Source organism: Phallusia mammillata, chromosome 4 (assembly GCF_965637545.1).
Source record: "Phallusia mammillata chromosome 4, kaPhaMamm4.hap1.1, whole genome shotgun sequence".
Lineage (NCBI taxonomy): Eukaryota > Metazoa > Chordata > Ascidiacea > Phlebobranchia > Ascidiidae > Phallusia > Phallusia mammillata.
In genome coordinates, this window is record NC_137255.1 from 20936228 (window position 1) to 20948439 (window position 12212).

Genomic DNA, 12212 nt, shown 5'->3' on the forward strand with positions numbered 1-12212 from the left:
TACAACGACTTTGAAAAAGGCACGGAAAATCGTTTCAGCTTTTTAGTATTTTTAAAAATGTGCCGATAAATTATTACGTTAGCTGAAGACATTGCGCACAGTTTTTGACCAGTAAGGTTTTGTCAGTGCAGCTGGTGACAAGGTATTGGTCGCAAAGGATGGTACAGCCATCCTTCTGTTATCATCCTTCTGTCACCATCTTCTTTGCTACCATCTGCACTGAAGAAACCTTATAGGTCGAAACAGCGTGTCTGCATGCACTTCTGTATTTGTTTTGTCAAAAACAGATTAAGGGTTTAAGACCATCCGAAACACCTTGACAGTTCGATTTATCCCAGTTAATGCAGGTGCTCCCGTATCTGCCTGTCTCACACATCCCGGTGTTGCTGCATATTGAATAAGAAGACGAATCGCATCGACCTGAGTGAAAATTAATTAAGAACAGGAAAATATGTATCGGTTTTGTTTGACCTTACCTACACATATAACTCCATTGCCAAAATAACCTAAATTACAATTGCAAGTGAAGCTCCCCGGTGTGTTGGTGCATACCGCCTCCTCGTGGCAGTTGTGAGTGCCCTCGGAACATTCGTTGATATCTGGGAGTTAAACCGTTTTGCTTTAAAATAGTTTCATGCTTCGTAAACGTTTCACGCAAGTCTAGAAGTTTATTTCGAATAGTGGGCGAAACTAGAGATGTTACAACACAAATATTCATTTGATCATTCAACTTTTTTATGATTTAACAAAAAAATATTTTTGGCCTGTTTTTTTTCCAAAAATCAAACAATTCTTCATAGGCAGTGTAGCAGTAAAACATCATTGACATAAGAATTGAAAAATAGAACGGTTTGAAAAATGAAAACCTTTATTTGGTAAAGATAAAAAACGTCGATATATGAGATTTTTATGCGAAGCCATGCTGTAACGTACCCACACAACTCGAATTTTGTGGTCTGAAGCCGGTGCCACAATCCCTTGGTGTCTTCATAGTGGTTGAAATCGTCTGGGTGGGCTCTGTGGACCAAATGATAATTATATTTTATCCGCCAAAGAACTAACCTTGACTCTTTAATCTAACAACAACTCGCCCGTTGTAACTAAGATGCTAGCAGAATTTGAGCCTGCTTGATTGCTGGCTATCACCGTTAGTTTGTATGTGGTTGAAGGGAGTAAAAAAGAGAATGCTGCTTCTTCGTGCAAGTGCTGCACATACGATGTGTCACCACCGGAGAGAAATGCTTTTGATTCGTCAGCTCTATGGGCACTCCATGCAAAACTTAGCCCCGTTTGTCCAATCCATATTGAGCGTAGGTTGACGATGGATGGTATCGTGTCTGTCAATAAACTATACATAAAATCTTGTTTCATACAAAATATGCCCAATTTTTCGTGATAATAGTTTAACGTAACAACATCAAACAAGTTCACTGAAATAACGTTGAGCAAATTTTTTAATTTGACTTTTTAAAACCTTGCGTTCATGTAATCCTATACTGCACACCTTAGATAATGTAAGGTCAGATATGTACTTTAACAACCTGACCATGGGCCGAATTTAAAAGGCTGTTTCATAGATCCAATACAATTTATTAGTTCTTCGGCGTTTTGAAACGCAACAAAAACGTAATTTGAATCGTTCGCTTGCGGTACGGTTTCATGAAACACACTTCATTTAATTATCGAAAGCTTCGACAGCCACAGATGTTTCAATTAAAAAGGCCACATTGGGTTGCAGGTTGAAAACTTATGTGTAAACTGCCAATAATAAAAGCAAGAGTTTCATGCATTTATTATACTCTTAGCGTTCAACTTACTTGTGTAAGGAAAACTGTTGGTGGAGGAAAGCACTGGAAAGTCGCAAACCCCTTTTGAAAAACATGCTTTACCACCGCAATGTCCTATAACATAAACAAACATTTGTTCAATGCATACGAACCTGTTTGACTGCATAGTCAAATAATTAGGCTTTGAGAAGTTATTTGAGTAAAATTGGTTTGCACCAGGGGTGTGCAACCTGCGGCTCGCGGGCCAAATGCGGCCCTTAAAAAAAGGTTGTGCGGCCCGCGGAGACGCTTGAATTTCAAATTGACTGACAAACGAGTCTAACTATTACATATTTTTGAGCAAATTAATGCGCCCGATACTATTTTTCTGCGACCAGGCAATATGTGACTAGATTCAAATGCGAATTTTAGTTGTAGTTAAGAATATTTGGTAAGCAACAAAGTAAAATCACCTTGTGTTATACATAGGTGCGGCCCGCGATCTAATTTTGGCTGTTGTATTTGGCCCGACAGTAACAAAGGTTGCACACCCCTGGTTTACGCGAAGAGTTCGGGACAAAGTGAAAGTGAAATGCGTCTCACATACAAGTGTTGATAATGTTTTTTCTAAACCGCGGATGAGTTTGTCTTAAAAGGCCTAGAAACATTGCAAACATGTAACAGCTCGCTGTCTCTAGATTCTAGACTCTAGAACAGTGGTTCCCGACCTGGGGTTCGCGGACCCCCAAGGGGTCCGTGAGATAGCTTCAGGGGGTCCGTGGAGGTAAACATTTTTAGTATCATAAACCAACAGTAAAATATTTGTAGGTTTCCAAATCGTTTTTACAATCCTGCATACACGTGCAGACTGTTTATCAAACCTTCGGGTCAGGTAAAATTACTTTTTTTGTGATTGTTATCTCCGTTGTGACATCACAACACACATGAACAATGGAAATTATAGTGCTTTGTTTCAATCTTACACACCAGAAAATCTATCTCTTTGTTGCCACAGTACAGAACTTCAATGAGATTTAAGGTCTATTGTGAAGGTTGATTAAAATGCTACCCAAAAAGCATAATAACGTATAATGCAAAAAACGAAAAACATAGAGAGACTTACGGAAAATTAGGGGTTAAGCAGACATATAAAATTTATAAAAGGGGTCCGTGACTACAAAAAGGTTGGGAACCACTGCTCTAGAAGTTGTGCGCAGTTATTTAAATCTAAACGGTACAACCTGCCCGGCATTTGCGTTTGTGACCCCAAATCTGAACAGTTTCGTCTTCTTCAACCCAAACTAAAGTATATATATTTAAAAAATCACTAAAATGTGTCATTTTCACCTCCAAATCAACATTGCGATTCGTCCAATGAAATATTTTGTTTAAACCAAACGTGCAGTAATCGTAATGCGGGTAACCTGAAAATGTTCTTATTATGCAATAGACGGTGGATAATTACCTCAAAATGGGTAATTTAACACATTTAGGGGGGAATTAAATCATTACGTTTTGGTTCTGTGACGTCAGAGTTTGTGATTTTAGTTTCTTTAAGAGAGATGTAAATAAAGTTTAGATGGTTGTTTTCAGGCTTAATGATATTAAAAAGCTCAAGAACCACTGCAATACAATCTCTTTAAATGCAATATGCGATGAACAGATGAGTTCGCATGAACTTTACCGCAGTTTTCAGGAAAACGAAAAGAGAAGTAAATATGAAATTCATCTGGTTGTTTTCAGTGGAAATGATAATAAATGAATAAGAACCACAGCAATACTGTCTCATTAAAACGTAATATGCAATAAGCGTGAGTCGACATAATCAATAGTGCAGTTTACATTGCAGTACAACACTTACGTGTGCATTTCAGACCATCCCCTATGAAACAGGTGTTGCATTTGCAGGTTAACGATACATTCATGCATTGAGCGTTTTGATCGCAGCTGGATGAATCCACACATGAGGATGAGTTTGACGCTGGAGGATTACTCAAAACTGAAACGAGTGCATGCAAAAATTTCCTTGAAACATGGACCTTTAAAGCAAAGTTCCGCAAACAAAAATTATGGTGTAACACAATAACTGCTTAGCGGGTCAGGATTCTGGGGAAGATCTACTAACACAGGAACTCACAACACGCCCGGTTTGGCATTTTGCGGTAATTGGCGAATAGGCATTCATGGTGACAATAATTACAAAATGTTGCAACAAACTTTAACGGAGAATAGGCATTCATGGTGACCAGTATTACAGCATGTTGCAACTTGCTGACTCAGCAATTATTGCAACCATTAGCGCCTATTCTCCGTTGCGCCACTTACCGGAAATTCCCAAACGGGGCGTGTTGTGAGTTCCTGTGTTAGTAGTTCCACCGGATTCTGGAACAAGGCCAATTCACAAAACGACAAATGCGTCATGGGTGTAACTTAGGTAATGAATGCTTTTCAACTCGTTGTCACAGTACAAGTATATGTAGGCCTAAATCAACCTATAAACCACTCGTTACAAAACTAATAAATAATTTTTACATAAATAATTACCATCACTCTCACGAGTTTTTGCGATAAGTGTTCTTGTTGTTGTCCCTTGAAAGTTTCTTGCTGTTATAGTCACTTCATATCGGGTGTCTGGTCTTAAATAAAGAAAAGCAACTTGGCTTGTACCGGAAGCAAAAAGTCGTACACCATCAATGGAAGCTTGTACACGGAAAGCGTTGCTGACATTCCAGGCCACAAACAAACTGTTTGAAGTTTGCCAAAGCACTTTGACGTCACGAATCAATGGTAAATCTACAATTCGTAACGAATGTATCATTGCTATTCGACTTTCCATTATTAAAACTCACAGAACTGAGACAACGGCAAAACTTGATTTATAGTCGAAATAAGACACGCTTGGCAAATTTGTTGATTTGAGGCAAGTCCATTGCTAAGCATAGCAAATTCCCAATGATGGTTTGATAATAAAGAAACAAATAATAAAAGGAAATAACAGCTATGAGTAAAAAAATAAGTTAGTTATATTTGGGTAATAAATTATTCATCAGCCACTATCGCTCAGGGAAAGAAGGGCGTTTTGTCAAATATAGGTTTTCGGTCCGAACCTTTAAAGGCGCATTCAGTCGTTTATAAGTTTTGTGTAAATTGTAAATTTTGACTTAATCCATGTAAGTTATGTATTCCAGCCCATGGGTCATTAATGACGCGCCTGTGTCTGTAAGTCAAACTATGCTTGACATAAAAGGTGATTTATCAGAAAGTTGGAGCGTTCATAAAGCGCAAGATAAACGTATGGTTGGCGGATTTCCTAACGCACTGCCCATTCATAATTTTGCTAATCAAAATCCTCACCATATCAATAAAGTCGTGACGAATTGAGTAACGAAGCGACAAAATACCCGAAAGTATTCCGGGTAAGTATAGCCGAAAAGGAATGTACAATTACTTTTATTTGTCTCACCATTTCTACAGTTTTGCTTGCAGAAACAGGTGTAGCCATTAACTCCTTCTTTACATTCGCCTCTTAGGGAACATAAGTCATCGCAAACACCTACAGAGTTAGAATGTATATAAATTGTTGTACAAGACGAACGGGGTTTATGTATTCATGTTATGGTAACTTATAGACTAGACGTACCTCTGCAGTCAAAACCGTCTCCGACAAACCAGTTTTTACATTGACAAGTGTAACTTCCGTCAGTGTTAATGCAATTTGCCTCAATGTGACAATTGTGGGTTCCTAACGCGCATTCGTTGACATCTGAAAAATAGCTTTAAAAATGTACCTTTTGAAAGTGCCCAGTTTGGTTCCGAAAAGTAAAGGCGCATTTTATTCTGTTGTCGTTGCTACCACTAAAATTTAGCTCAAGCATTACCTAAAAATAAGCAGCTATGAAATGTACGTTTAAAAGGATTTTAATAAACCATTTTACCCTTACAATTCATTTATTTGGAAAACGTTGAAAGGCTTGTGTCATATTTTCAACCAGGGCTGATTAACACAAGTATTAACACCACTACCAAACGCGGTACGTACCTTGACAAGCAGCAAATGACCACAGGGCAACGATTATAACGAAGTAAACGACCATTTTCTTCACACTTCACACTGCCAAAACTCTTACGTACTGAAATAGTCTTCGGTTTAGTTTGAGTTTGAGCTCTCGTGAAAGCAAACTGCCCAGGAAGCACGTCATCAGTTTCACTTCCGTACGTGAGCTAATATCACAAATTCCGTACGTGAGCTAGTTATATCACAACTTCCGTACGTGAGCCATCATCATCATAAACTTCCGTACGCGAGACATCATCATCATAAACTGTTTTGTTAACATCAATCATTTGTCGCATTTTTGTTCACCGTCATTCATCTGATTAAAAAGTTTTTAAATCACAGCTGTCAAAATCAATGTAGTCACAATGTACCATTTTCCTGTGGAATGCGAACGTTCTTCGTAAATTTACTCAACTTAACTAAAAAAACGGTTGCTGTATGTGTCGCATGCCGCATTTCATACTTTTGTCGCATGTCGCGCTGTAGTTTCAAAGCATGGGATTTGTTGATGTTGTTATTCGTTACTCTTTTGTTGTTTTGCTTTGCCTTTATTTCAATGGAGCATATTCTGGGACAAAAATGCATACCTGGTAAGTAGTTTGCATGTTTGTTTACCGTCGTTTTTTTAATTACATAGCATATCCCCTTTATTGTGTTTCAGTTTGTTTTTGGTTATTCAGGTCCATTCTTTTAGATGACTTTTCAGAAACGTATGCTTAATAGTTCTGACTCAGTTAGTACTTGAACACTATAAACAACCAACTATTTTAATCAGTAATTATAAATTAAACAAATTTAAATTTTCCCCTGACATTTTGATGCTCAATGGTAACTTCAAAACATACAAGACAATTAGAATTTTTTAAACAGATAACCTTAAAATGTTCTTCTGCACTGTTTTAGGTGAAAGATTAACTAGTGTTGAGTCATGTCGAAGTGGGACTGGTACTTATCAACGTCAAGGTTATATTTTTGCCTCTCTCACTGGAGTTGTATGTAAGGAAGAAAAGGAAACAGACCTGCCAATATTGTATGTTGCATCAAGACACAAAGCACAGAGTGTGCCCGAAGTTGGAAATATTGTGACTTGCAAGGTTTTAAAAATGATCTGAATCTAAACATTGTGTAATATGTTACCAGTTGAAAAAGCCATTAATGCAAATATGTTATGGGGCATTGCTTTTGTAGCTGATAACTATATATATTGCTGTGTGTATATGGAACTTCAGTTTAGCTTGTGCAAAAAAATATGTTATGATTGCAGATTACACAAATTTCCTCCAGATTTGCCAAATGTCAAATAACTGCAGTGAACAACTGTAGTTTGGCTCATGCATTTCGTGGAATGATTCGCAAAGAGGATGTAAGATCAACCGAACGTGATAAAGTGGAAATTTTTAAATCATTTCACCCTGGAGACATTGTCCTTGCCAAAGTAGTAAGTGTTGTGTACGGACAGTTGATAAATTTATGGTGTAAAACCTATTTGTTGAAGTAAATATGAAATATATAGCTTTAAAAAACTCCTTAGTAAAGTATATATAATTTCATATGAACCTAAAAGCACTTCTTTCAACATACAGAAATGCCAATAAACCATAAATATTTTTCAGCTGTCTTTGGGTGATGCTCAATGGTACCTTTTGACGACTGCTGAAAATGAACTGGGAGTGGTTGTTGCACAAAGTGAGAATGGAACGCCACTCACTGCCCTCAGTCACAATGAGATGCAATGCCCAGTAACGCATGTAAAGGAAAGTCGAAAAGTTGCTAGACCACAGAAAGAACACATCGGTTTTCCAGAAAGATAAACACAAAAGCTGTACAGTATTTGTGTTTGTCTATGCGCAACACCACTGGAAAGCACTGATGTAGTTATTTGCCAGGGCACAACAAACCAACGAATGCAAGTTTGAAATAAAAGCAAAATCCTGAGAATGATAGCTTACCATGTAGCATGTACCAACAAAAACAAAACAATTCCACTGTATGATATGGCTTGTAGTATGAAAATGATTTCAAGTCACCCCAGTAATAACGTTACTGAGCATATTGTACAACTTACAAATCAAATGTCGTCGAGTTGGTCAATTTCGTTTGCTGGAATAAGAAAATCGGATTGACCAGTGAAAAAATCGGGCCTGCTCTTTTCAATAAATGCAGTGAAAGCTGATCGGGTGTCTTTCAACTTTTTCACATAGGAGTTCTTTAGGCCCTCCATTGCATTGTATGCAAGTTCCGTCTTTCGTTGCTTGTTTTCCAGATCTGCTATGTTTTGTCGTAGGTCGGCAATGTGGTTCCTAAACTCTTCTGAAACCTTAAAGTACAGATTTGTTTCTTGTACACGCATATGGACTAAACTTTAAAAGAAAACTTTTTTTAAAATCACTAAAATACATGGCGATCGATTATAAGTTTTGAAAGATAGCATTTTAAAAACTATGCCCATCACATCCTGCCTAAGCACATATCGCACAAAAACTAAAAACAAAGTTGGTCGGTTGTATTATACGGCAGAACATACCCGGTTTACTTCAAACAGTTTTCAAGTAAAAGGACAGTTGACTCGATCACCCATATTTTTGTGTCCTTTTAACGAAACCGTTGACAAATTGATGCGACAATGCAATTATATTTGGCTTGTAATTCAAATGCTCAGCACAATTTAATTTCAAGAAACAAACCTGGTTAAGTGTTTCTTGTGCTGTTTGCTGCTCTTCCAGCCTTGCCTCATGTACAGTTTGTTTCATTTCCTCCAACATCCTTTCTTTTAGATTTTCCAGTTCTTGGCTTTCGTGGCGCACATCTTCATCGTGTTGATCTTGTAACGCTTGTTGGTGCAGCCTAAAACCAATGATAGCAAAAATGGAATAACTCTTTTGCTTATGGCTTTGACACCTATTAAACACCTTTCAGTTTCTTCGGCGTTTTTATAAGCAGTACCCTGTTCCTCAGCACGTGCAACGGCAACGGCCGCTGTCTTTTCGACGACGAAGTTCTGATGCAGTTTTGCAACTACTTCGTTTAATTTCTTTTCCCCGGCCTGTTTCTCCTGAAAGACTTTTTCCATTCCCTTTTGATAGACAATGCCTGTTAGATGTAAAATACTTTGAAGAATAGTAAACGCACCAAAAACGCTTACAAAGATTTTAAACGACCGACAGCGCAAGTGGTACAGTAAAACATAAGCAATGTGCGGGATGCATCGAATCCCTTTGTATTGACCACAATAGCATAGATTTACGCTGCGCGTGTTTGACAAGTTGTCCAAGCATATAAGAGCAACTGTATTTTTAGGGTCATTACCTTCAAGGCGAGACAGTTCGTTCTTCATCTGTTTCTCATGTTGCTGAGTTAGCTGTTTAATACGCCTTTCTTCCCTTTGTTTTGCCTCTAACAGAGATCTTTCCACACACTCATCTTTGTAAACTTCCGCCTTTTGCCAAACCTCTGCTTCGCAACTTCTTAAAGCCCGGTCTGTTTCAGCTTTACTGACTTCTTGCGACCGCTCAAAAATCCGTTGTCCAATGTCTATGATAAAAGTCGTTTAATTGTTTCAAATAGTAATAGCAATAAGTTATATTCTTGACTTCTATTTGCTGTTGTCTAAATTTGACAGGAAAATGTCAGTTACTTATTTGTGTCGTACTTTTAAGATAAACATACCTATAATACTCTCATGCACAAATGCTTGATTCAGAGCAGGTTTGGTATCTTCGTAACGTTTCGGCAAAGCTGTTATATTTTTTAATTGTTCTTGCTCCTCCATGTTGTACAATCCCCTCGAGATATGATAAATATGGCCTATCTTTTCGATAGCAGCATCAGGCCAAGTAAAGGTAAGTAGCCATAACCACAACAGACGCGGTTTTCGGAGTTTATCCTCTACTCTACATGGTGAACAAAAAATATGGTTTGTTATTTTGTGGATAAGGTTTTTCAAACTCGTCAATAACATTTCAAATATTACCTGGCTAACAACTTTTGTACTAACAAACAATACGCAGCTACACAAAAGAAGTTAAACCATTTGCAAACTAGTTTTATCAAATCTACGATGGTTCGGATCTAACTTGCGTTGCTAAGAGAAATCAACAGACGGTGGCAGTAAAGAAAAAATATTTATTGTGGCTGGGGTAAGATTTGCATGAAGTAGACAACACAGAAGTAAGAATCCATTTTTGGTAGCAGCGCTAGGAGTACCATGTTTTTATCCTTAATAATGAGGATACCCTGCCGTTACAGATTTTAGACAACTGGTTTTTATGCTCCAAAAGTACAAAATTAGATGCAATGGTGGAACACTTGGCTACTTTGTAATGCCAGCCAGGGTCAAATTACATTTTACTAAAACCAAGGACATGCCATCCTAACAGAGGTGGTATGGTAGGATTAAAAAAAAACACGTTTATCTGCAAATTATTAAATCAAGACACAGAAAATAAATATTTTGTATTTGTAACTTTGATTGCATACAAACAAAGGAAAGTGAATTTAATATAGGTCCTGATCAGCCCAATGAAATTCTCTTGATTTATCTTTAAAAACATGAAGAAAGTTGCAAGTATCCCAATGTGAACAATTACCCCGGCGGTAATGCATTCCACAAATTGCTTTCTTCCAACTTCGAATCTTAACAAATTTGCATTGCAACAGTTTTCCATCATAAAATCGGTTGTTCAATTTTTCAAAGGCTACCTTAGCCTCAGGTTTTTTGTCATACTCAACATAAACGTTTCCTTGCAGATGTTTCGTCCGGTTACAGCACACTTTGAATTGAAACAACTTTCCATATTTTTTTAACTCCCTCAGTACATCTTTAGAAAATTCCAGAAAACTATCATACATATCATCATCACTGTATTCAAGGCCTAAATCATGAATATCACCCCTTTTACCACCACCACGTTTTGCCCTGTGAGTCATGTCAAGGCCAAAAGTTTTAAACATACCAGGAATTAGTATAGTTGTACTAACACGTGCAGTTTTATGCCTTCGTGTGCACTCATCTCCAAAACGACAGCAACCAATCGTGTCATAAAAGAAGCAACGCTCTTTTTTCTGGACAGGTATTTCTTTTTCAATGACTTGTTTTTGTGCGGATATCTGCGGTGTTTGAAATGTTGATGATTGGACAACAGTTTCAACAGTGGTTTCATTTGTAGTCTCAACATAGGGATTATGCCATTCTTCAATCTCAACATCCAGATTTGTTAAAAGTGCTTCAATTTCATTGTCTTTTGCATTTGTATTACATTCTATAACTTCACTCACTTTACCATTTTCCTTGATATCTGATGAGGTGCTAGGGTTGTGAATGTCATTCGCTGCAGTTTTAGTAGTTTCACTATCTTCTTCAATCTGATTTGGGACTTTGGATGACACTTGTTTTGTTTTCTCGAAACCAGACTGCTCAGCAGCTAAGATAATTTGCACTTGATCCATTAAGTGTCCAATAGCAAATGGATCCATTACTTTTACATTGCTTCCTTCTTGTGTCTCACAGATGGAAGTATTGTTCCATTTTTTAGTTTGTAGTTTAATTGCAATCATATGTCGCTTTGCTTTGCGTTTGTGCTTTTTAATAATTTTTCTTCGATTTTTGTAATTTAGTGTTTTTGAAACCTTGACTACTGACTCCCAATCCATCAATGACTTTTGATCATCTTTGTTCATGCCTAGTTCTATTAGAGTGTGTGTATCACTGAATTTTATCCACATTGCTTGTGTTAAGTAGAAAGGAAATGTGCCATGTGCACTTTCTGTATGCACTCACATCACTCAGTACAAAACAGGGAACAAACGTGAAAATTATGTAGATATATGAGTGATGGGTCTTTTCAGTTAGCTGTGAAACGACTGTAGAAACATTACATTTACATTGCCCTGAAATAAAACTGTATTACATTATTTCCTCCTTAAAACCTTGACGAAATGGTGTATACGTGTCTACTCTACTCCTACGTTTATTCGCTTATTTCACCAAGCGAAGTGGTCAAGTGACTGAAACTGAACACGAGCAAAAGCTACACATTGTGCCTAATCAACCGTGACGGCCATAACATTGTAATAAATTGTGTGAATTAAGTTATCTATGGTGATATCATTGTGGTGTAGTTTTTAGCTCAGAAGTGATTTTTATGTTTACTTGTTTTCACAAAATTATTTCTCTAAATTATTTCTGAATCAAATTAAAAATGGCTTTGACGTAATGAATAAATATATGTTCCGTCTTTGCAAAAAAGTGCTTACTGGTATACTTTTCAGAAAATACCAAGGGCGCTAAACCGTGACTAGAGATAATCCCCGCATCTACATTCGGCCCAAAATATAATTTTCTGGTGAGGGTAGTGAGGTTGTTTGGAAAGGGAATTTTGTTTTTGACGTGG

General features: G+C 37.3%; 5 protein-coding genes across 5 annotated transcripts; 1 reads left to right on the forward strand and 4 right to left on the reverse strand.

Moving 5' to 3' along the window:
* Window positions 1-131: 131 nt before the first annotated feature.
* On the reverse strand, window positions 132-1012 carry LOC145224117 (EGF-containing fibulin-like extracellular matrix protein 1). Its single transcript, XM_080090548.1, has 3 exons — window positions 934-1012; window positions 477-599; window positions 132-420 (listed from the first exon to the last, which is right to left on the reverse strand). Exons 1-3 carry the CDS (start codon window positions 989-991, stop codon window positions 278-280), a joined length of 324 nt encoding a protein of 107 aa, XP_079946674.1. The 5' UTR covers window positions 992-1012; the 3' UTR covers window positions 132-277.
* A 4-nt stretch (window positions 1013-1016) lies between these two features.
* On the reverse strand, window positions 1017-6241 carry LOC145224115 (uncharacterized). Its single transcript, XM_080090546.1, has 7 exons — window positions 5806-6241; window positions 5407-5529; window positions 5230-5319; window positions 4311-4559; window positions 3628-3765; window positions 1818-1901; window positions 1017-1337 (listed from the first exon to the last, which is right to left on the reverse strand). The coding sequence occupies exons 1-7, from the start codon at window positions 5858-5860 to the stop codon at window positions 1072-1074; spliced, it is 1005 nt and encodes a 334-aa protein (XP_079946672.1). The 5' UTR covers window positions 5861-6241; the 3' UTR covers window positions 1017-1071.
* A 39-nt stretch (window positions 6242-6280) lies between these two features.
* On the forward strand, window positions 6281-7996 carry LOC145224116 (exosome complex component CSL4-like). Its single transcript, XM_080090547.1, has 4 exons — window positions 6281-6413; window positions 6727-6917; window positions 7088-7261; window positions 7437-7996. Exons 1-4 carry the CDS (start codon window positions 6296-6298, stop codon window positions 7632-7634), a joined length of 681 nt encoding a protein of 226 aa, XP_079946673.1. The 5' UTR covers window positions 6281-6295; the 3' UTR covers window positions 7635-7996.
* LOC145224114 (uncharacterized protein C6orf163 homolog) lies at window positions 7647-9870 on the reverse strand. The gene is made up of 5 exons (XM_080090545.1): window positions 9490-9870; window positions 9130-9354; window positions 8733-8913; window positions 8508-8667; window positions 7647-8140 (listed from the first exon to the last, which is right to left on the reverse strand). The coding sequence occupies exons 1-5, from the start codon at window positions 9779-9781 to the stop codon at window positions 7892-7894; spliced, it is 1107 nt and encodes a 368-aa protein (XP_079946671.1). The 5' UTR covers window positions 9782-9870; the 3' UTR covers window positions 7647-7891.
* Window positions 9871-10260: 390 nt separating this feature from the next.
* Window positions 10261-11826, reverse strand: LOC145224113 (uncharacterized). The gene has a single exon (XM_080090543.1). The coding sequence runs from the start codon at window positions 11542-11544 to the stop codon at window positions 10318-10320; it is 1227 nt and encodes a 408-aa protein (XP_079946669.1). The 5' UTR covers window positions 11545-11826; the 3' UTR covers window positions 10261-10317.
* Between the last annotated feature and the right edge of the window lie 386 nt (window positions 11827-12212).